The 20172-nt window shown below is 43.3% G+C and overlaps 1 protein-coding gene across 1 annotated transcript; it reads left to right on the top strand.

Annotated features, from left to right (window-relative positions):
* Positions 1–18882: 18882 nt before the first annotated feature.
* Positions 18883–19323, top strand: LOC140038811 (uncharacterized). The gene has a single exon (XM_072084190.1). It carries the CDS (start codon positions 18883–18885, stop codon positions 19321–19323), a length of 441 nt encoding a protein of 146 aa, XP_071940291.1.
* The last annotated feature ends 849 nt before the right edge of the window (positions 19324–20172 follow it).

Genomic DNA, 20172 nt, shown 5'->3' on the forward strand with positions numbered 1-20172 from the left:
CTAGCGGAAAATGGAACTTCTTTATAAGGTAAGAATTTTGAGGACAAAATTCATTTTAAGGAGGGGAGGATGTGAGAATCTCGAAAAAATGCCTACATATATATATACGTATAAAATATAAAGGTGTACTTATGTATTGCCTTTGCATCTTGGACTTGTAATAAATTCTACTCTTAACCTTATTCGTTCTCAAACAAGCATGGGGAAAAATATATATATATAATATATAAAATATATGTATTGCGCCTGCATTTTAGATTGTTAATAAACTTCATTTTTATTTTTACTTGTTCTTAAATAAGTATGTAAAAGTAGTTTTATGTTACAAACAACTTAATTGTGGTAAAATATTAAATTACTTGGTTCTTGTCAAGAAAAATTAATATTGCTTGAGTTAGATTAATTTTATTGCCTTAATATTAAACCTTTGAATCTCGATAACTAGTTTTAATCATTAATAATGTTAAGTGTTAATAGGAACCTTAGCATTAAGATAGAGCCGATAAAATTTTAGACAAAACCGATACAAGTATACTAAGTACACTTAGGACGTGAAAATTCCCAATGATTAAATTTTCGCAAGGTTAGTATATAATTAGGCGTTTAAAATCACATTTGGGATAATTTTGGGAATTAAGTTAGAATTGAGGACTTGAGTAGAAATTAGGAGGAGATGTGAAAAGACCGAAATACCCCTCCAATATTTCGGAAAATTACCATGCAACCACCCAAAACACTCTTAGCCAACTCTATAAAACACTAACACTTCCATTTCTGCCGAAGCACATTTCCTCTTCTCCTCACAAACACTCTACCTCAACCGCGCCCCATTTTCTCTCCATTATCTCACCACTACCCCGCACCACAAACACTCCACCATCTCACCTCGTGATCATCGACCAAGTGAGAGAGAGAGCCGAGCTTCCATTTCCTTTCCTGATCAGACGCTTGAGCAAGAAAAGAGAGCTGCAATCCGCGAGCTGCAACATTTCAGTTCTGACCGAGGGAGTGAGCTGCACCACTTTCCTCATCCCAACCACGAGCTGACCATTTCATACTACACCTTCAACCCCCACCAGCAACGATCATCCTTCTACTTCAACACCCCGTAGCTGCAACACCAACCAGAACCAACCTCCAAGCGCGACAGCAAGCCTAGAGCGAGAGAGGGAGAAAATTTTCAGTTTTTCTCGTGCGTGAGCTAAGCTACAAACCGAGGTAAATCTTGGTCTTAGACTGACTAAATATAAGTAGGTGAAGATGTTAAGGAGCTTGCATGTGATGCTTAAGTATTCGGATGATGAATTTAGGAAGGGAAAAATCTATTGTGAGCAGGAAATGGTTCTGCCGAGAGTTTGATTAGAAATTTCAGTTGTACTTTACTAAATTTCGATAATCTGAGCATGCAATCATGATTAGCTAAGCTAATAATAAGATGATTAAGAATTGCATGTTGAGTTATATGTTCGGATAAAGAGATTAAAAACTTAAGGAAATCTGATTCGGAAGGAAATAGGATTTGCCGAGAACTTGATTGGATTAATGCAACTTTACTTGGTTTAATTTTGTTGTTCTGAGCTTATAACCATGATTAGCTAGTTAATAACAAGATAATTAAGCTCTGCATGTAGTTAATTAATTGGTTTAAATCAGAAAAATAAAATGAAACAGAAATTTGCTACATGCATGTTCATCCGAGGCTAGTTGGACAAATTTCTGGATTTTTGGGGATATTTGTAGTTGTTAATCGAATCCGATTTTGAGCTAAAAATGTTAACTAGCTAGCTAAGTGTTTGCATGTCAGATTTAAGTACTTAACACACTAATTTAGCCGAGAAAAAATTGGACCTAAGACTAATGAGCTGCTGGAAATTTTCTTTGGTAATCTGAGAGACCTGAGTTGGAAATTTTAGATGATTATAGTTGTGGTTTGCATATGATTTTGAACTGGAAATGTTAATTGGTTAGTTAAGAATTTACATGTCGAATTTGAGTACCTAATACCCTGTTTTAGCCGAAGGAAAATTGGGCATAAGATTAATGAGTTGTTGGAAAATTTTGGAAACCGAGAGGAGGAGCTGGAAATTTTCACTTGCTTCTGGAAATTCTTCCTTGGAATTAAATGGTTTAGAAATGCATGAGAAATGTGCGTTTTTAAGCCTAGTAAGCTGCGTAGATGTGAAACTTTTGATACAATTGATAACTTGGTTGAAAATGGTGAAGCAAAGTGCTGGAAAATCTTGTGAATTGCCGAGGGAATGAAACTGAAATTTGTAGTTGTTTCTGGATTTTTCTTTTTCTTGGAATATAATGGTTGGATATGCTTGAAAAATGTTGTTTTAAGTCTTGTAAGATACTTAGTAGTGAAACATTTGAATGGTTGGCTATATTGCAATAAGAAATGATTGTTGGATGCTAAGGGCTAATGATTAATGAAGCCCTTGGCTATTTGAGTAAATTTTACGAGCATTACGGTTTTGATGAAATTAACTGCTGGAATTGCTTGGAGGCCTTGCATCTATTTTGTTCAATTGTGATCTGATATGAGAATGTTGGAAACCAAGAGCCAATGATTGACGAAACCTTGGTCATTTGTTTCATTTTTTATCAGAAATGAATCTGTTGAAACCTAGGGCTAATGATTGATAAAGCCCTAGTGAGATTTCTATTTGAAATGTGAGTTTGCTATATTGACAAATTTGAAATATTATGTGCTTGTGAATCGGAATCGTAAAAAATCCGTTTTGGTCCTGTGAACTTGAGAAAGTTTTACGCAAGCTATTTAAATAGATCTTTGCCCTAGTATTGAACGTTAAAATTTAGTTTTGTACGTTACGTTAGAAATTCTTGTGTAGGGATTTTCTAAACTTTGCCAACTTGATATTTCTTCCTTTAGCTTAAACTAGGCTTAGTATTTTAGAAAACGATCTCACTAGTTTTCAAACCCTAAGTTTTATTTTATTTCCTTTTCTTTCCTTAAAATTTGTCCCAGGCTAGTTGTGCTAGAGGAAAATTTGCTCGGCAAGATAACGTATTCCAGTAAAGTAGTTCTAGATACATCTTTAAAAAGAAAAGTATTCTATTTTAAAAAGGAAATTCCCCGAAGCATTTTAACACTTTTACTAGTTTTAATCTTAAGTAAATTGTTGAATTACTTATGAATCGATAAACTAGTTATATACTAGATAACCCTTTATAGTTATAAACCTAGAACTTGAATAGAAAACTTATAGTTTTTAAAACTTGGTTTTCTAGGATTTAGCGAGGACGCGGATTTCGATTTCCAGTGTGAGTTGTGACTTTACTCTTGGTGAGTGTCCCTGCTTGTTCTATGCTTATTTGGTTAAAATGCTTTCGTGATTGATATGCGACAATTGGAAAATGATTGCTGATCCATCGAAGTGAGCAGTGTGTACTTTATCATACTAGCCTTTCGAGTGGTGACTTGTTTGAAGTGTTTTTCGTGAATATTTTGCTTGCGCTTGCTATAAGTGTTGGACGTAAAGTCGTTGGGTGAATCCCTCGACCAGTCTGTAAGTGTTGGACGTAACATCGTTGGGTGAATCTCTCGACCAGTCTATAAGTGTTGGACGTAAAGTCGTTGGGTGAATCCCTCGACCAGTCTAAGGTATACTAGAGTATTACCACTTTCGTGCTTGGCGTGCGGGCCCGGGGCAGGGGTAAGTTTGGTGGTCAGAGTTAAGAAAAAATAAAAAGATCTACACGGACCTTAGGTAGTGAAAGTTGACGGAGGGTCGACTACGAAAAAATTTTGATCAAGCTCGTGGAGAAATGGCTCCTGAGAGCCCCTGTATCCTATCTTGTACTGTTAAACGCTTTCCTAATTGTTTACTTTAATTGAAGTTAATACTCGCTATTGTTTTATGTGATTGCATGTTTTGGGCACCACTGAGTTTTAGCTCACCCCACGTTAATTTGTTTTCCTTGACAGGTTCTGGCATGTGAGAAAGATATGAAATCTACTTTATTTGTTATGAATGTAATTCGAAGTAAACAGTGTAGTTTTGTTTTGGGTTGCCACTTGAAGCTGGAAAAGTGCAAACCCTGGTTTTGTTACTTGGCTTGTAAGAATGTATGTGGCTTGTATGAATTTGTTAAATGGGATTGTATATTTTTTGTTGCGTGGTTTGTAACGCATAAGGTATTTAAGAATCGACGAGTCGCTATCTTAAAGTTTTATTATCTCTGAAGTTAATGTGGTCTTAGTTATTGGTCTATTTTGGAGGATCAATATTGTAATAGTTTAGGCTATACTTCGGAAGGATTTGGGCTAGATTTCTTCCGTGAGTCCTGGCGAGAGTTAGGCAGACAGCCCACCAACCCTCTGGTTCGCCTTAGTGGGAAGTGGGGTCGTCACAGCTGCCGCTCCTCGATTGGATGGGCCTGATGGGCCGCGGCGCTCGAACTTATCGGAGCTAATAGACGGAGCCCTAAGAGGAGTCCCACTTCACTGAGGACTTGTTGTCCTATAAGGAAACTACCACCATGGACTCTATAAATACAACACATTGAGAGGACACAAGGTACACTTTTGACAGTTCACAATACTCTTACTCTGTTCTAAAACTCTTACTGACTTGATCGTCGGAGTGGTGCCGGGGAACCAGCCCCGCCTTTCATCTCTTTCTCTGCAGGCAGTTCGCACGTCTCTCTCAGGTCAGCTTTTTCCTATCCAGATCGCCCGGCTCGCATGGGATAGCTTGGATCTGGTTTCGACAGTCACATCAATTAGTGCCGTTTGTGGGAAACACGTTATTCATCTCTTGCAAATCAAGCGAGGACTAGATCTCAGAGGAATGATGACGGATCTAAAGGGAACGAGCACAGCGACCCACAACACCCCCGTCAAAATCCAATCCTAAGGAACGAGAGGGTTGAGCTCCCGTGGATCCCGCCAGAACAGTTGGTGCAATCGGTGGCGGCGAATCTGCCTACCTTCGAAGCCATTGTGAACTACCTAAAGGGGTAGTCTGAAGATCATCATGACCAAGAACACAAGGCACGGAAGATGTATGGAACCGGGCCATCGGAGTCTAGAACAGGAAGCCCTAACCCCCGACCAAAGCGGGTGCGGAAGGAGATCACGCGCGAGCAGATCGAGGTCCTGGAGCTCTCTCACAGGAACTCCCAAACTAAGCACCCGAAACCCTTTCATGGGATCCTACGGAGGGAGCTCTCTCCCAGAAAAGAGGTGTACCAGATACAGGATGAACTGGATCTGTTGCTAAATCCGTAGGCAAATAGATACACCGCCTCTCCTTTCATGCCCGACATTGAAAATTACTCGCTGCCGCAAAGTTCAAAATACCCTCCATGAAGTCCTATGATGCGACCACGGATCCAGAGGATCACCTGTTCGCATTCCTGACCCAGATGCGCCTACAAACTGCTGCTGATGCTGTTAGGTGCAAGACCTTCTCGATGTTCCTGGAGGGGAAGGCACGTCAATGGTTCTAGGGATTGCCTCCTAGGTCAATTCAGTCCTTCAGCTAGCTCGCGCGGCTGTTCGCAGCTCAGTTCATGTCTTCGCGAGCATTTTTCAAGAGCACTACTCACTTGATGATAGTTCACCAGGGGCCCGAAGAATCGCTATGCAAGTATATGGTGCGCTTCAACAACGAGTCCTTTCAGGATCGGGACCGAGACGATAAGGTGGTCATGGCTGCCTTCGTCAATGGATTACGTAAGCAGAAATTGTACACTGAGTTCGTTGAAAGACCTCCCAAATCAGTTTGGGAGATGCTCGACCGAGCTCATGAGAAGGCTAATGCAGAAGAGACCAATCGCCTGAAGAGCGCACAGGAAAGGCTGAGGGACGACAGGCGTAGGAAAAACACTGACCAGGGGGTTGGGCGACTTGGTCAAGGGCGGAAGAATGCCTTCGACTGCCTGTCTCAGAACTGGCCCTTTGAGAAAGAAAGGTCTTGGACCTCGCTCACAGTGCCCAGGGCCCGGGTTCTTGCCGTGATGGAATAGGAAGGCCTTTCTCGGTCTCCCTGTCCAATGGACGGCGACGAGAGCCAGCGTGATCAGGGCTTGTATTGCGCTTACCATCGTGACATGGGTCACGATACCGAGAACTGCCGTCACCTCAAGAAAGACATCGAAAATTTGATCAAAAAAGGACACCTCGGATAATTCATACGTGACGGATGAGCAGGCAAGAGGCAAGGGGGATACAAACGAGAACATGCGAACTACCCACATGACCGATCTTGAGACCCCTGAGACCGAACTCTCGAACAGGAAGTGTAGAATCTAGCCGGGGTGATCAATACCATTACGGAAGGACCAATCGGAGGAGATAGCCACACAACTCGGCGAAATAACCGTCCCCTTTCTAGTGGAGAGAGCTCGAACAAACACTTGAAGATATATAAGGAGATCATCTATGGACCTGAGGATGCGGCACAATTTGCCTCCAATAATCATGAGGCCATCGTGATAGAGGTTATAACATGCAATTACAAAGTAAAAAAGGTGTACATAGATAATGGGAGTGCCATCGACGTACTGTACTATAAGACCTTCAAAGAGCTGCAGCTGGAGGAGAAACAGCTCATCCCATTCCAAACTTCCCATATAGACGTCACAGGTCCGCCGGTGAGACCTGAGGGAATGATAACTCTCATGATCACGATAGGGGAGTCCCCGAAATGCCGAACTGTTCCGGTGAATTTCGCAGTGGTGAAGGAGCCGTCCTCATACAACATGATACTGGGACGACCGACCCTAAACGTACTCCAAGCCGTTTGCTTGACTTTGCACTTTAGCATGAAATTCCCCACACTTGCAAGGGTAGCTGAGGTGTTAGGGAACTCGAAAATAGCCAGAACCTGCTACATTGCAACTCTCAAGAGTAAGGAGAAACTGGTAGTTTAAGAGCATCTAGACCCTTGGGAACCTGCGGAGAAGAAGGAGAGGCTGGAGATGGATGAGGGGTTGTTCGAACTGCCCGTTGGCTCGGAGTGACCTGACCATAGTCAAGATCGGCTCCTGCCTGGACAAACTGACTTGGAGGGCACTAGAATCCCTTCTGGAAGAATATACAGAAATCTTCGCGTGGAGTGCTGACGACATGCCCGGGATTCCGCCCGAGCTGGCAGTTCACAAGCTACACGTAGACCCTAACGTCCGCCCTGTGAAGCAAAAGAAAAGAAATTTCGCACCCGAGCGGAATGAGGTCATCAAAGAGGAGGTAGGCAAACTGTTGGAGGCCAAGATCGTAAAAGAGGTCTACTACCCGACTTGGCTGGCCAACCCTGTGCTGGTCAAAAAGGACGACATTGCTTGGAGGATATGCGTGGATTTCACCGACCTGAATAAAGATTGCCCGAAAGATTGCTCCCCGGTCCCACGAATAGATCAATTAGTGGACTCAACCACGGGGTATAAGATCTTTTGCTTTTTGGATGCCTTCAAGGGATATCACCAGATTGTCATGGATGAGGAAGATTAGGAGAAGACCGCATTTATTATCGAGTAAGGTACCTATTGTTATACCACCATGCCGTTCGAGTTAAAGAATGCCGGCGCGACCTACCAAAGGTTGGTCAACAAGCTATTCAAGGACCAGATGAACCGAAATATGGAGGTCTACGTGGACGATTTGCTGGTGAAAAGTTAGACTCAGGAGTAGTTCATCACCAATCTTAGAGAGATTTTCGACGTCCTTCGGAGCTCGCAGATGTGGTTGAATCCCAAGAAATGTACTTTCGGGGTCAAGTCGGACAAGTTCCTAGGATACATGATATCCAAAGACAGAGTGAGAGCTAATCCCGACAAAGTGAAGATCATCATGGATATGGCTCCTCCTCGAAACATAAAGGAGGTCCAGTGATTAGCTGGCAGGATGGCAGCCCTGAATAGGTTCCTGTAAAAATCCGCAGTTTGGGGTTCCCCTTTCTTCAAAACCCTGAGAAGAGATCCTCAGTTCGAATGGACCTCTGTGTGCCAGAAAGCATTCGACGAGTTGAAGGCTCATATTGCTCAGTTGCCAGCCTTAATCTCCCCCACACAGGGCAAAACGCTGTTCATATACCTAGCAGTGGGAGAAGAGGCAGTCAGAGCAGTGCTAGTTCGGGAGGAGGACAGAATCCAAAAGTCCGTATACTATGTCAGCCGAGCTTTGCAAGGGGTAGAATTGAGATATACCGCAGTTGAGCGGTGTGTTCTGACGCTAGCTCACGCGGCTTAAAAGCTCAGGTCATACTTTCAAACTCACTCCATCGTAGTGGTGACTGATCAGCCCCTGAAACAGATCCTCTCCAAACCCGACGTATCGGGAAGGATGGTGAAATGCGCTGTGGAGCTGTCTGAGTATGACCTCGGTTATCAGCCCCATACGGCTATCAAGGCCCAAGCACTAGCGGACTTCATAACGGAGGACATCTTCTTCGGACTACAGGGAACCGAGGCCGAGCAGACCAGAGACACAGCCGAGAATGAATCGATCGAAGAAGTTGCCGAGGTCACACAGGTCGGAGAAGCTGTCGAGATCACACGGACCAGAAAAGCTGCCGAGGTCGTACACGCAAAAAGAACAGCCGAAACCGAACAGACCAGAGAAGCAACCTATGCCGAACAGGCCGGAGGAGCTGCTAAGGTCGTGCATGCCAAAGAAGCAGCTGATCAATCCGACCTGGACACTGTATGTTGATGGCGCATCAAGTAAGGAAGGGTGCGGAACCGGACTCCTCCTAACCAGCCCTATGGGAGAGGAACTAGCCTACGCCTTAAGGTTTGACTGCAGGGCCTCCAATAACAAGTCCGAATATGAAACCCTGATCACGGGAATGGTGATGGCTCAGAAATTGGGGGCTGAATCGATAAGGATCTACAGCGACTCGTCGCTGATAGTGAATCAAGTGTTGGGGAACTACGAAGTCAAAGAAGAACCCCTGAAGAAGTACGTCGCCAAGGTGCACGAGCTGACGATTCAGTTCAAACAGTTCGTACTCGAATAGGTCTCGCGGAGTCGAAATAAGAGAGTTGACGCTCTGTTCGAACTGGCCTCCACCTCGTTTGGCACACTGAACAATGAGGTGCTAGTGGAGGTCGTTAAAGATCGGGCATATCAGCAGTTGGACGCGGCGGTTATTCAAGTAGTGAGCTCATGGATGGATCCCATTGTGCGATATTTAGCCAATGGGAAACTCCCCTCAAGCAAGATGGAAGCTCGCAAGGTTCTCCTCAGGTCGCGGGGATTTGTGCTCATGGACAGAGTACTCTATAGGAAATCCTACCTACATCTATGGCTGAAATGTGTGACGCCGGAAGAAGGGGACACATCCTGCACGGGCTACATGGGGGTATTTGCGGGAACCACGTTGGCCCAAGGGCTCTGGCCAAGAAGGGAATGCTGTCCGGATATTACTGGCCTACCATCTTCCTGGACTGGGCCGAACTAGTGGCAAGGTGCAGGTTGTGCTAGCTGCACGCACCAGTTCATCACGCCCCAACCCAGGAGATGGTCCCTCTTCAGAGCCCCTGGCCATTTTTTGAATGGGGAATTGACCTGGTAGGCCCATTTTCCCGAGCTCCAGTAGGTTATGAGCACTTGGTGGTGGCAATCGACTACTTTACTAAATGGGTAGAAGCTGAACCACTCAACACCATCAGTAGCAGGTCGATCCAGAAGTTCCTCTGGAGGAATATAGTTTATCAGTTTAGCATACCTCGAGTCTTGGTTTTGGACAACGGCCGACAGTTCGCCGACAGTTCTCTCCAAAGTTGGTGCTCAGAATTTGGGATTAGACAGCACTTCACTTCGATAGGTCAGCCCCAAATCAATGGTCAGATAGAAAATGTCAATAGAACTATCTTGCACGGCTTGAAAACTCGAATAGAGTCCGCCCGAACTGGGTGGATTGATGACCTGCCCACCTTTTTCTGGGCTTGCCGAACTACCTCTCGGACGGCCACCCAAGAGACTCCATTTGTCTTGACCTACAGAGCAGAGGCCGTAATTTCGGCGAAAATTGGTATGCTTTCGGGCAGGGTACAGAACTTCATAGCCCAAGACAACGAGGATGAACTGCGGTTCAACCTGGATCTGCTTAAACAAAGGAGAGAAGAAGCGGCTATACGTATGGCTAAGTATAAGGGACAGGTCGCGCGACACTACAATGCTAGGGTAAGACATCTCTCCTTCATATCAGGGGACCTGGTCTTGCGAAAAAATGCCGTAAGTCGGATCTAGGGTACGAGCAAGTTGGATCCAAACTGGGAAGGCCCTTATGTGGTAAAGGAGGCAGATCGAGCGGGATACTGCAAATTAGCACATCTCAACGGAGAAAAAGTCCCACGTACTTCGCAAAATTCCAATTTAAGGATCTTTCATTAAGGCTCAACTCATGCATGACCTGCGCTCCAACAGGATATAGGCTAGTTCATGCACGTCAAGTCGTTCGTGTATCCGAATTTTTATTAATGCCAATGTATTTGGTTAAGGTTGAATTATTTCGCATAGATTAAAAAGTCAGTTCATGCATATCAAGATAAGTTCCAGTTCGCGCAAGTGTATTTTGACATTATGACAAGAAAATTACGAATGTAAAATTTGGCTAAGTATTGAGCAAAAGAAGAATTTCATTTCTTCAAGAATTTTACAAAAATGAACTGGTTCTAACCGGTTTGGGGCCCTATACTAGTCCCTAATCGGCCTAGTTCTCGTCTTCTTCTTCCTCCTGCTCGGGCTCCAGGGTGGTCACTGGCAGTGAGGGATCAGCAACTAGATCTGCCAACTTCCGCCCGCGCGAGTAACCTTTCACCAGGCGGTCGACCTGCTCCAAGGTGCTGGGGTTTAGTTTGGGAATATTCCCAGGTCAAACCCAGGCAGGCCCAGTTCTTGCACTTCCTTCAGCGCCTACATGTACCCATGCTGGAGCACTGGGGTGTTCAGGATAACTAGGTCGTCCATGAAGTCGTCCGACCTCAAGAACGCCCGAACACCCTCTTGGCACCTTTCCTCCTTGGCCGCTGCCGCATAAGCTGCAAGCTGGACGCCCCTCTGCTGCTCCTCCTTTAGTTGGGAGGACAGCTCAGCATGCTTCTTCGGCTCCAACTCGAAGTTTGAGTAGACTTGCGCGAGCTGCTTTCTCAGGCTCTTGGCCTCCGATGTGGCGGCTTCATGTTGGCTTAGCAGCTTTTCGTTAACTGCTTTCATCTCGCTCATTAGTGGGAGCAGGCTTTCGTAGCGTCTAGCCAGCTCGGAGCCAAGCACATTCATCTGGCAGTTCGATTTAAGTGTACAAGTCAGTCTAAGCCAATAATAAATAAAGTAGGAAATGAACAGTTCTGACAAATAGTGAAGGAGGAGGTTGGGCTGACCTGAGCTGCCTCTGCATAGTAATAGTCGAACAAGTCGGAAGGATTCATGGTTTTGACGAGGTTGTAATCCCGGAGAAGTATGGAGCCATGCACGAGCTCCCGAGCTACCTTTGGGTACTGAGCTCGGTCGTTGATGGACAGCCTCCATTGGGGGCAAAAGTACATGGGATGCGAGTGCGTGATCAGGCGGGTTGCGGGTCAAAGGATAACGTGCTCTTGTGCTGCAACAGGCCAGGAGGAGCCTCAGTTCGGGCCTGCACCTCAGCAATATTGACGCCATAATACCCGATCTGAGCAGGGTTAGATGTTGGTCCCCCTTCCAGAACAGGAGACGGGGTCGTCTCTACCCTGACCTTCTTGGCCGTGAATTTCTTCTTCTTCTTCTCTGACTCTGCTACAGGGGAGGATCGAACTGGGGTTGGCTGAACAGGCGGAGGAGGAGCCAGGCTGGTCGGAACAGTTGAAGGAACTGGAGTGGGTGTGCTCGAGCTGCCCATCCCTCCAAGAGATAGGAGTTGGGAGAACCTCTTCACTACATGGAAACAAGTCAAAATGGTCAGTATCCTGACGAGCTGGGGACGACAGGTCGAACAGCAAAAGACAAGGGTAAGAAAATTACAAGTGGCCGGCTCATCCGAAGAGAGAGCTTTAGTTTCGGGAGACGGGTCCGAGGAGTTAGCTCGGATCAGGCCAACTGCCCAAAGTTGGGCATTATTGAACTCTTTCACGTTCAACCTAATGGCCGAGCTGAGTAGGCACTCGAGCTCAGACACAGGGAACGGTGAAGGAAGTGGATCAGAGACTTGAGTCTTCGCTCTCCAGGTCAGGGGAGGAAGACCTATGTTCTTCACGTAGAAGAACTGAGGCTTCCAGTCCCAGATAGAGGAGAGCGCCCCCACAAACAGCTCGCAAGTAGGGGTTTTCGCTCCGCTCCTACGAGCAAAGTAAAACCACTTGGGCACTTGACCGCTGATCTTCATTTGGAAGACAGCTCGGAACAGATCAAGCGAAAAGGGAATTTCGACCACGCGACAAAGAATAAAAAAATCAAGAATGGACCGAACAGCATTTGGAATGAGCTGAGTTATACGAATTGCCCAGAATGTGAGGATTTCAAAAAAAAGTTGGGGACAGGAAGACGGAAGCCAGCTATTAGCTGGTCCCTGTATATTGCCACGAACCCGAGAGGAGGTCGGCTAGCGACCTCCCCAGGTCGGGCGGCCCTGGGTTCAAATTGGGCAGGGATATTGTACTTCTCTGCCAGTTCGTCGACATCTTTTTGTTCTAGGGCCGGGGAAATAGTGTTGACCTCGCCGAAGTCGCCATTAGGCCCCTCCGAAGTCGCCACTACTATTTGATCTGGAGCTGCTTGGGCAGCAGCTCCGATGGAAGGCTCGATGGGTTGTTCGGACAGATTCATTGTTCGAACAGGAGATAGAACAGGGAAGAGTACGAACTTTGATCCGGACGAGCTAGAAGAAGAGGAGCTAGAAGAGGAAGAAGATGAGCTGATATCTACCAGTATTGGGCAAGCTACCCTACGTTTAGGTGCCGAACTAGTTATTTCAGACCGCTCAGAAGAAGAAGAAGACATAAAAGAAGTGAAAAGGAACTTTCTGGTGAAAAAGGGAGGTCGGATGCTAGGCGGATCTAAAGGATGCGTGAACTGACCCTTGACTATTAAAGCAGAACGGGCAAGCGAACTCTCGAAAGAAAAGAAAAGGGAAGGAGCGAGCTGGCAAGTAAAGGAGCGAACTGATAAAATAAAGAAAGTAGAATGAAAGTGACGCTTGGAGAGTCTATTTATAGGCAACCAACAGGGCGGGAAAATGAAGAGGCGCTCATTTATTTTAATTTATATTGAAAACCGTCATTATGAGGCGAGGTGGCGGTTGAAACAACGGTTATGCGAACCAACGTGGTGGTTACTCTGGCAAATACAAGACTTTTCGATGACTCTAGATTCAGAAGGGGGCTATTGTAGTGGGACCCATACGCGTGTCAGTTCGGACATTACGAACTGGCAGATCAGGCATAACAGTTTGGGCAGACAGGAGGACAGTTCGCTCAGGGCCGCTGCTCCTCGATTGTATTGGCCTAATGGGCCGCGGCGTCTGAACTTGTCGGAACTAATAGATGGAGCCCTAAGAGGAGTCCCATTTCATTGAGGACTCGTTGTCCTATAAGGAAACTACCACCAAGAGCTCTATAAATACAACACATTGAGAGGACACAAGATACGCTTTTGATAGTTCACAATACTGTTACTCTGTTCTAAAACTCTCACTGACTTGATCGTCGAAGTGGCGTTGGGGAACTAGCCCCGCCGTTCATCTCTTTCTCTGCAGGGCAGTTCACACGTCTCTCTCAGGTGAGCTTGTTCCTATCCAGTTCGCCCGGCTCGCACGGGACAACTTGGATCTGGTTTCGACAGTCACATCAGAGACAAATGGAATCCAAATAGAGGGAGATGATGCTATACAAGGTTTGGCAGAATGTAGGAAAAGCATTATTGGGAAAGTTGCTAGTGACAAGGTTGCAAATTTAGCAGGTATGACAAGTTTTACAAATAATATGTGGACGTTCGCAAAAAATCTTATAGTAGTAGAGATTGGAGTAAATTTGTTTCAGTTCACTTTGGCAAGCCTTCATGATAGAGATAGGGTTTTGGATGGGAGCCCTTAAGTATATGACAACCAACCATTGGTGGTTCTTCCCTGGATGGAGGGATTGGAAGGAGAATCCAAGGCATTTAATTCAACATGGATTTGGATTCAAATCTGGAATCTGCCTATTCATTGATAACAAAGGATGCTGGAAAAAAATTGGGGAAGTATTTTTATCGGTCAAGGAGGTAATAATACCAAATAGAGGGAGTAAGGGTGGGAAACATATTAAAATTCTGGTTGAAATTGATCTGACCCAGCCATTGTTAAGGGGAACGATGGTGAAAATGAATGGCATTATCATATGGGTAGAATTTCGATATGAATGTTGCCCGGACTTTTGTTATTGCTGTGGAATGATGGGATATAATGAGAGGAATTGTAAGGACAAGGGGAGAAACATACAAAGAGGAGCTCAATATGGGGCATGGATGAAAGCTAGTAACCCAAGGAGTCTTATCAAGAAAATAAATAGACCATCTCATATGGAGAATAATAGTAGAATTATGGAAACACAATCCCAGGCAGGAAAGGAAGGAAACTCAAAGTTTATGCTTACTTGAGGTAATAGTGATCATAGTAGTGATAGAGCTGTGGAACGGAGGTCTGATAATATGGCAAATGTTACGTCAGGAAAAGGAAATATATTGAGTTAGAATCTAAGGGAAGGACAAAAAGAAGGGCAGGAGAGTTTGCTAGGAAAGGATCAGTGCCGTGTAGTTGGAGAAGAAGATAGGAATTTGCTGTCAAATAAGATGAAAATGAAGAAACATAAAGAGGACCTGGAAATGGGAAAAAACAGTGGGGACAACATAGAGGTAAATGAAAATGAGCAGTATGATATAATATGGATTGATGGCCCGAATGAGTGCAGGAAGAAGAATGAAGTTGGGGATAAGGTATGTGCACTTAAGATGAAAGACCTTGGTAAGGAATCAGAAGATAAAAAACAGAAGGAATGCAGAGGAGAGAAGATAGGTAAATATAAGGGAAGCAAAGGATGGAGGAGACTGGTAAGGGAACTATGACGTAGGAAGTCTTTGTCAGATTGGAATGGCAATGCAGAAGCAGGGAAAGGAAACGGCAAAAGAAAGATAGTAGCTACTGGTCTAGAAGGAGATACCAGTAAGGGGGGAAGATGAGGTACGGGCTAAGGTTAGAAGGATAGAGAACCAAGAAAACATCAACTGCATGTTGGAGGTGGTGGAGTCCAACTTAAATGGGGCCTCAGGTCTCTATGAATGCTCTGGTGTGGAATTGTCGAGGTGTTGGGAGTCCCTTGACTTTTTCCCAACTTGAGGAGACTGTGAAACTCCACTCCCCTAGCATCATTTTCTTATCAGAAACAAAAAATAATAAGACATACATGAATAGGATAAAAATGAAGCTAAAATATGATTCACTGTTTGTCGTTGATCCAGTGGGAAAATCAGGTGGATTAGTAGCTTATTCGAAAAATGAAGTTAAAGTCTGTAAGGTCCTGTTTACTTAGTTCACTATAGAGTTGTTGATTGAGAATCAAGCAAGGGATATAAAGTGGTGGTTCATTAGTGTTTATGCAAGCCCAGTGGATCACATAAGAGAGCAACAATGGGAACTTATTAGCCTAAGAAAGCAACTCTGGGGAAGATACTGGATCATAACAGGGGATCTGAATGATATAGTCTCAAATGATGAGAAGTGGGGAGGCAATAGACGATCTGAGACGAGTTTTAGAGTATTTAGACATTTCATCAGGAGTAATCAACTAATTGATCTGGGATTTGAGGGTAAACCATGGACATGATGTAACAATTGAGAAAATGAAGGTGAAATTAAGGAAAGGTTTGACAGAATATTAGTGAGCAGAAAGTGGAAAGCTGAGTATGGAAGAGCTAGATGCATACACGTCCACAAGGAAGCCGTAGACCACTACATGATGTTATTGAATATGGAATCACAATGAAGAAGGTGGAAGAAAAGATTCTATTTTGATAGAAAACGGTTACAGTATAGCGAAGTGGAAAAAGTGGTGCAGGGAGCTTGGGTCAAGGATCAGCAAGGGTCAAGGTTTTTCAAGCTACAAAATAGGATAAAAGAATGTAGAACGGCACTGCTTGATTGGGATAAAAAACTGAAAAGTAATGCTAAAAGAGAGATTCAGGAGCTAAAAAAGCAATTTTTTTGGATAAAGGAGAGGGGTGGGGAGGATAAAAGGAAGATCCTGAATGAATTACATAAGAATTTGGCTTATGCTTACAAGAGAGAGGAGATCTTCTAGCGACAGAAAGCAAGGATCAGGTGGCTTCAGGAAGGGGATAAAAGAGGAAGAATGCTATATATACACTACAAAAGGAAGATGGTAATTGGTGTGAGTCTAATAAAGAGGTGGAATTGGAGATCACAGGGTATTTCGCAATCCTTGAAGGAATTCCACAATACATTACAAGTCAAATGAATGTGAGGCTAACAAAGCCTGTAGTAGAATGAGAGACCAAAAAAGCCGTGTTTTTCTTACACCCAAACAAAGCACCAGGTCCGAATAGCATGACTCCTATTTTCTTCCAACAATTCTGGAATATTGTTAAAGGTGATCTTATTGCCGCTATTTCTAGTTTCTTTCATTCAAGTAACCTGCTAAAGTCTATAAATGAAACTGTTATTACCTTGGTTCCTAAAGTTGATGCCTCCATCCTAGTCTCTCAGTTTAGGCTTGTAAGCCTCTGCAATGTGATTTATAGAGTCATATCAAAAATATTGGTCAACAGGCTTGAACCCTTCCTTAAATATTGTATTAGCTCCAACCAATCCGCTTTTATTCCTGGTAGACAGATTCTGGATAATGAAGTTATTGCACATGAGTTTATTCATTGCCTTCATAACAGAAGAACTGGCACAAACACTTACATGGCCCTCAAGCTTGATATGTCTAAGGCGTATGATAGGGTAGAGCAGGTGTTTTTGGCAAAAGTTATGCAAAAAATGGGGTTTTGTCCAAAGTGGATCCAATGAATTATGAAATGTGTCTCTTCTGTGACTTACACTTTTAACATAAATGGGGAGAAAAATGGCTATGTGAAACCAACTAGAGGACTCCGACAAGGGGACTCTCTATCTCCTTACCTCTTTGTAATCATCTCTGAAGGTTTCTCTAGCTTATTGCAGCAGGCAATGCAATGCAAAAGGCTAACTGGGCTTAAAATTGCTCAATATTGCCCTGCTGTGTCACATTTATTTTTTGCAGATGATACCCTGATTTTTTGTAAAGCAATAGAGAAAGAGGCACGAAAGATTATGCATATTCTCAGCACATATGGAGCAGCATCTGGTCAGATGATCAATGTGGATAAATCGGTCGTGTTTTTAGTAAGAATACTAGATATGACAGAAAAAATGCAGTGTTAGATATGCTGGTGGGCATGAAAGAAGTGCGGCAGAGTAAATATCTGGGTCTCCCTGTGGTTATTAGGAGATCGAAGAGGCAGATTTTTAACTATATAAAACAAAAGGTAATGGCAAGACTAACTGGTTGGAAAGAAAAACTTTTAAGTTAGGCAGGAAACGAGGTGCTAATAAAATTAGTCTTGCTAGCTATGCCGACATATGCTATGGGTTGCTGTAAGCTTCCAAAGGGGCTATGTGTGGAAGTTTGTAAGGAGATGGCTAAATTCTGATGAGGAGATAAAGGACAGGAACAAAGAGTTCACTGGATGGGTTGATCAAAGTTGTTAGAGGTCAAAGGAAAGGGGGGCTTGGGCTTTAGAGAATTGATGGATTTTAACAATGCAATGTTAGCTAAACAATTATGGAGGATATTAACGAGGCCAAATTTGATGGTTAGTCGAATATTAAGAGGCAAATACTTCAAGGGGGAATCAATATGGAAAATGAAAATAAAGGCAAGTGATTCCTGGATATGGAAGAGCATTTTGTATGCTAGGGAACTGCGGGAGAGTGGGGTAAGAAAAAGGGTTGTGGATGGAACTACCATAGATATTTGGAGGGATAAATGGCTCCTTAGAAGGGGAAAGGAATGATCAGATCAGAGAAACCAACAGAGTGCCAATTAGACAAAGTGAGTGAATTGATCCAAAATGGTTAGTGGAATGTGGAACTGCTGAAAACAGTCTCTGATAAGGAGGATTGCAGGAGGATTAGAAGAATACCAGTTAGTATTACTAACAGCAAGGATAGACTAGTGTGGTCATTATCAGCTACAGGGGAATATACTGTGAAGACAGGATACTTACTGGCAAAAGAGTTGAAAGATAAACATGGAATCAGAAGGAGACTAGGAGGGGACAGTAGTCGAAATGAACAAAATTCTGGTGCCTGGAAGTTTCTTTGGAGTCTAAATATGAAGCACAAGTTGAAGCATTTCATATGGAAATGTTTACATGGAATACTACCTGTAAATGAAGTGGTGAAAGGCAGAATGGGAAAGGGTGATGATAAATGTGCATGCTATAGCGAGTATACAGAAACAATGGAGCATATGTTCTTCTTCTGCCAACATGCGGCACTTGCATAGAAGATTGCGCCTATCAAGTGGGATGGACTGAATGAGCTTAGGCAGAACTTTTGGCATTAGTGGAATTGTTTAATGGAAGCAAAATAGTGAAGAGAGAGGGCAAGGATCATATAGTACTCACAGTGACCATCCTGTGGCAGATTTGGGAAGCAAGAAACCAGTTTCATTTCAGCAAGGAAAGGAGAGGTCCAAAGCAGATTATTAACAAAGCTATGCTGGAGTGGCAGGAATATGATAGTGGCAACCGAAAGGAAAATGTAAGAGATCTAGCAGAGGAGAACATGCGAAGGGTACTGGCAACCACCTCAGGAAGGAGTGATTAAAATTAACACAAATGCAGCCTTGAATAGTAAGATGGAAAGGGCTGGCCGGGGAATTCTTGCTCGAAGTAATAATGGTTCGGTAGTAAGTGCATGGGTGGGAGCTGAACAAAATTGCAGTGATCCAATAGTAGAAGAGGCAAGTGCAATTAGAAGAGCTTTGGTTAAAGCAAAGCTGAAAGGTTGGAACAGAATAGAGATACAATGTGATTGTAAGGTAGTAGTAGATAAAATCATGGAAGAAAACAACCAAGATGCAAGAATTGGAACTATTGTGGAAGACATTATGAATATGAAAGAAGATTTTTGTACATGTTCCTTCTCTTTTAGAGAAAGAGAGGGCAACTATGTCAGTCATGAGTTGGCAAAATTTGCCTTAAATTTAGTCACGGACATCCAGTGGAAGGACTCCGTCCCTGCTTGGTTAACTAGTTTAGCTAGGAGACATATGGGAGCAGTTGCCCCAATTTTGTAACTGGAATTATTGTTTCTTTTTGCAATATAATGCTATGTTATCGTTGGGGAAAAAAATCAGCACCTTAGCTGAAACTATATTTAACTTATCCCACGTATTCAACATAAGTGGTCATTAATGTGTTTTCCAAGGATCATGCACACAATAGAAACGTCCTACAAGAAAGTCCTAATAGAAAAAGGAAAGCATCCATGCAAAGTTTATAAGTGTTGCACTCCTAAAAAAATTTACTTTATTTAATTTGAGAAATCCTCTATTTTAGAGGGAAATATACAAAAATCTCCACGGATTATGAGAACCCGAGAAAATTATTTCATTTTATTTACTTTGATATTAGAAATATTATATATAACGAATAAATGGTTAAATTAAATGCCTAATTGAATCTCTATAAAATTGAGAATTTAGAAAATATCCTGGAATAGTATAGAAAATTTTTATGAATTAAATAAATATATGGCATTCATATCGTAATTTATGTCATTTGCAAATATTACGAGACACGTAACATATACTATATAGTTCAATAAGTACATGTTTAATAAATTCTTCTTAAAGCTAAATGTGTGAAACTCTACTAGATCAACGTAAGAAAATTTTCCACGAAAATACAAATAAAATTAGGAGTGAATGAAAGAAATAATAAACTAAATGACCAATTTAACCATTAACGGTTGGACAATTAACCATGCAACCGAGAGAGGAATTGAACTTCTGGACAACAGAGAAACTTAGGCAATCAAATGCTTAATTACTAGAGCGGTGATTGAGAGAACACTAGGAAGAAAACAGCTCAAGCAGTAAGTAGCACCGACTGGGAAACATTGACCACCAAGTGGATTGTTCCTT

The sequence above is a fragment of the Coffea arabica genome, chromosome 1c (assembly GCF_036785885.1).
Source record: "Coffea arabica cultivar ET-39 chromosome 1c, Coffea Arabica ET-39 HiFi, whole genome shotgun sequence".
Classification (NCBI taxonomy): Eukaryota; Viridiplantae; Streptophyta; class Magnoliopsida; order Gentianales; family Rubiaceae; genus Coffea; species Coffea arabica.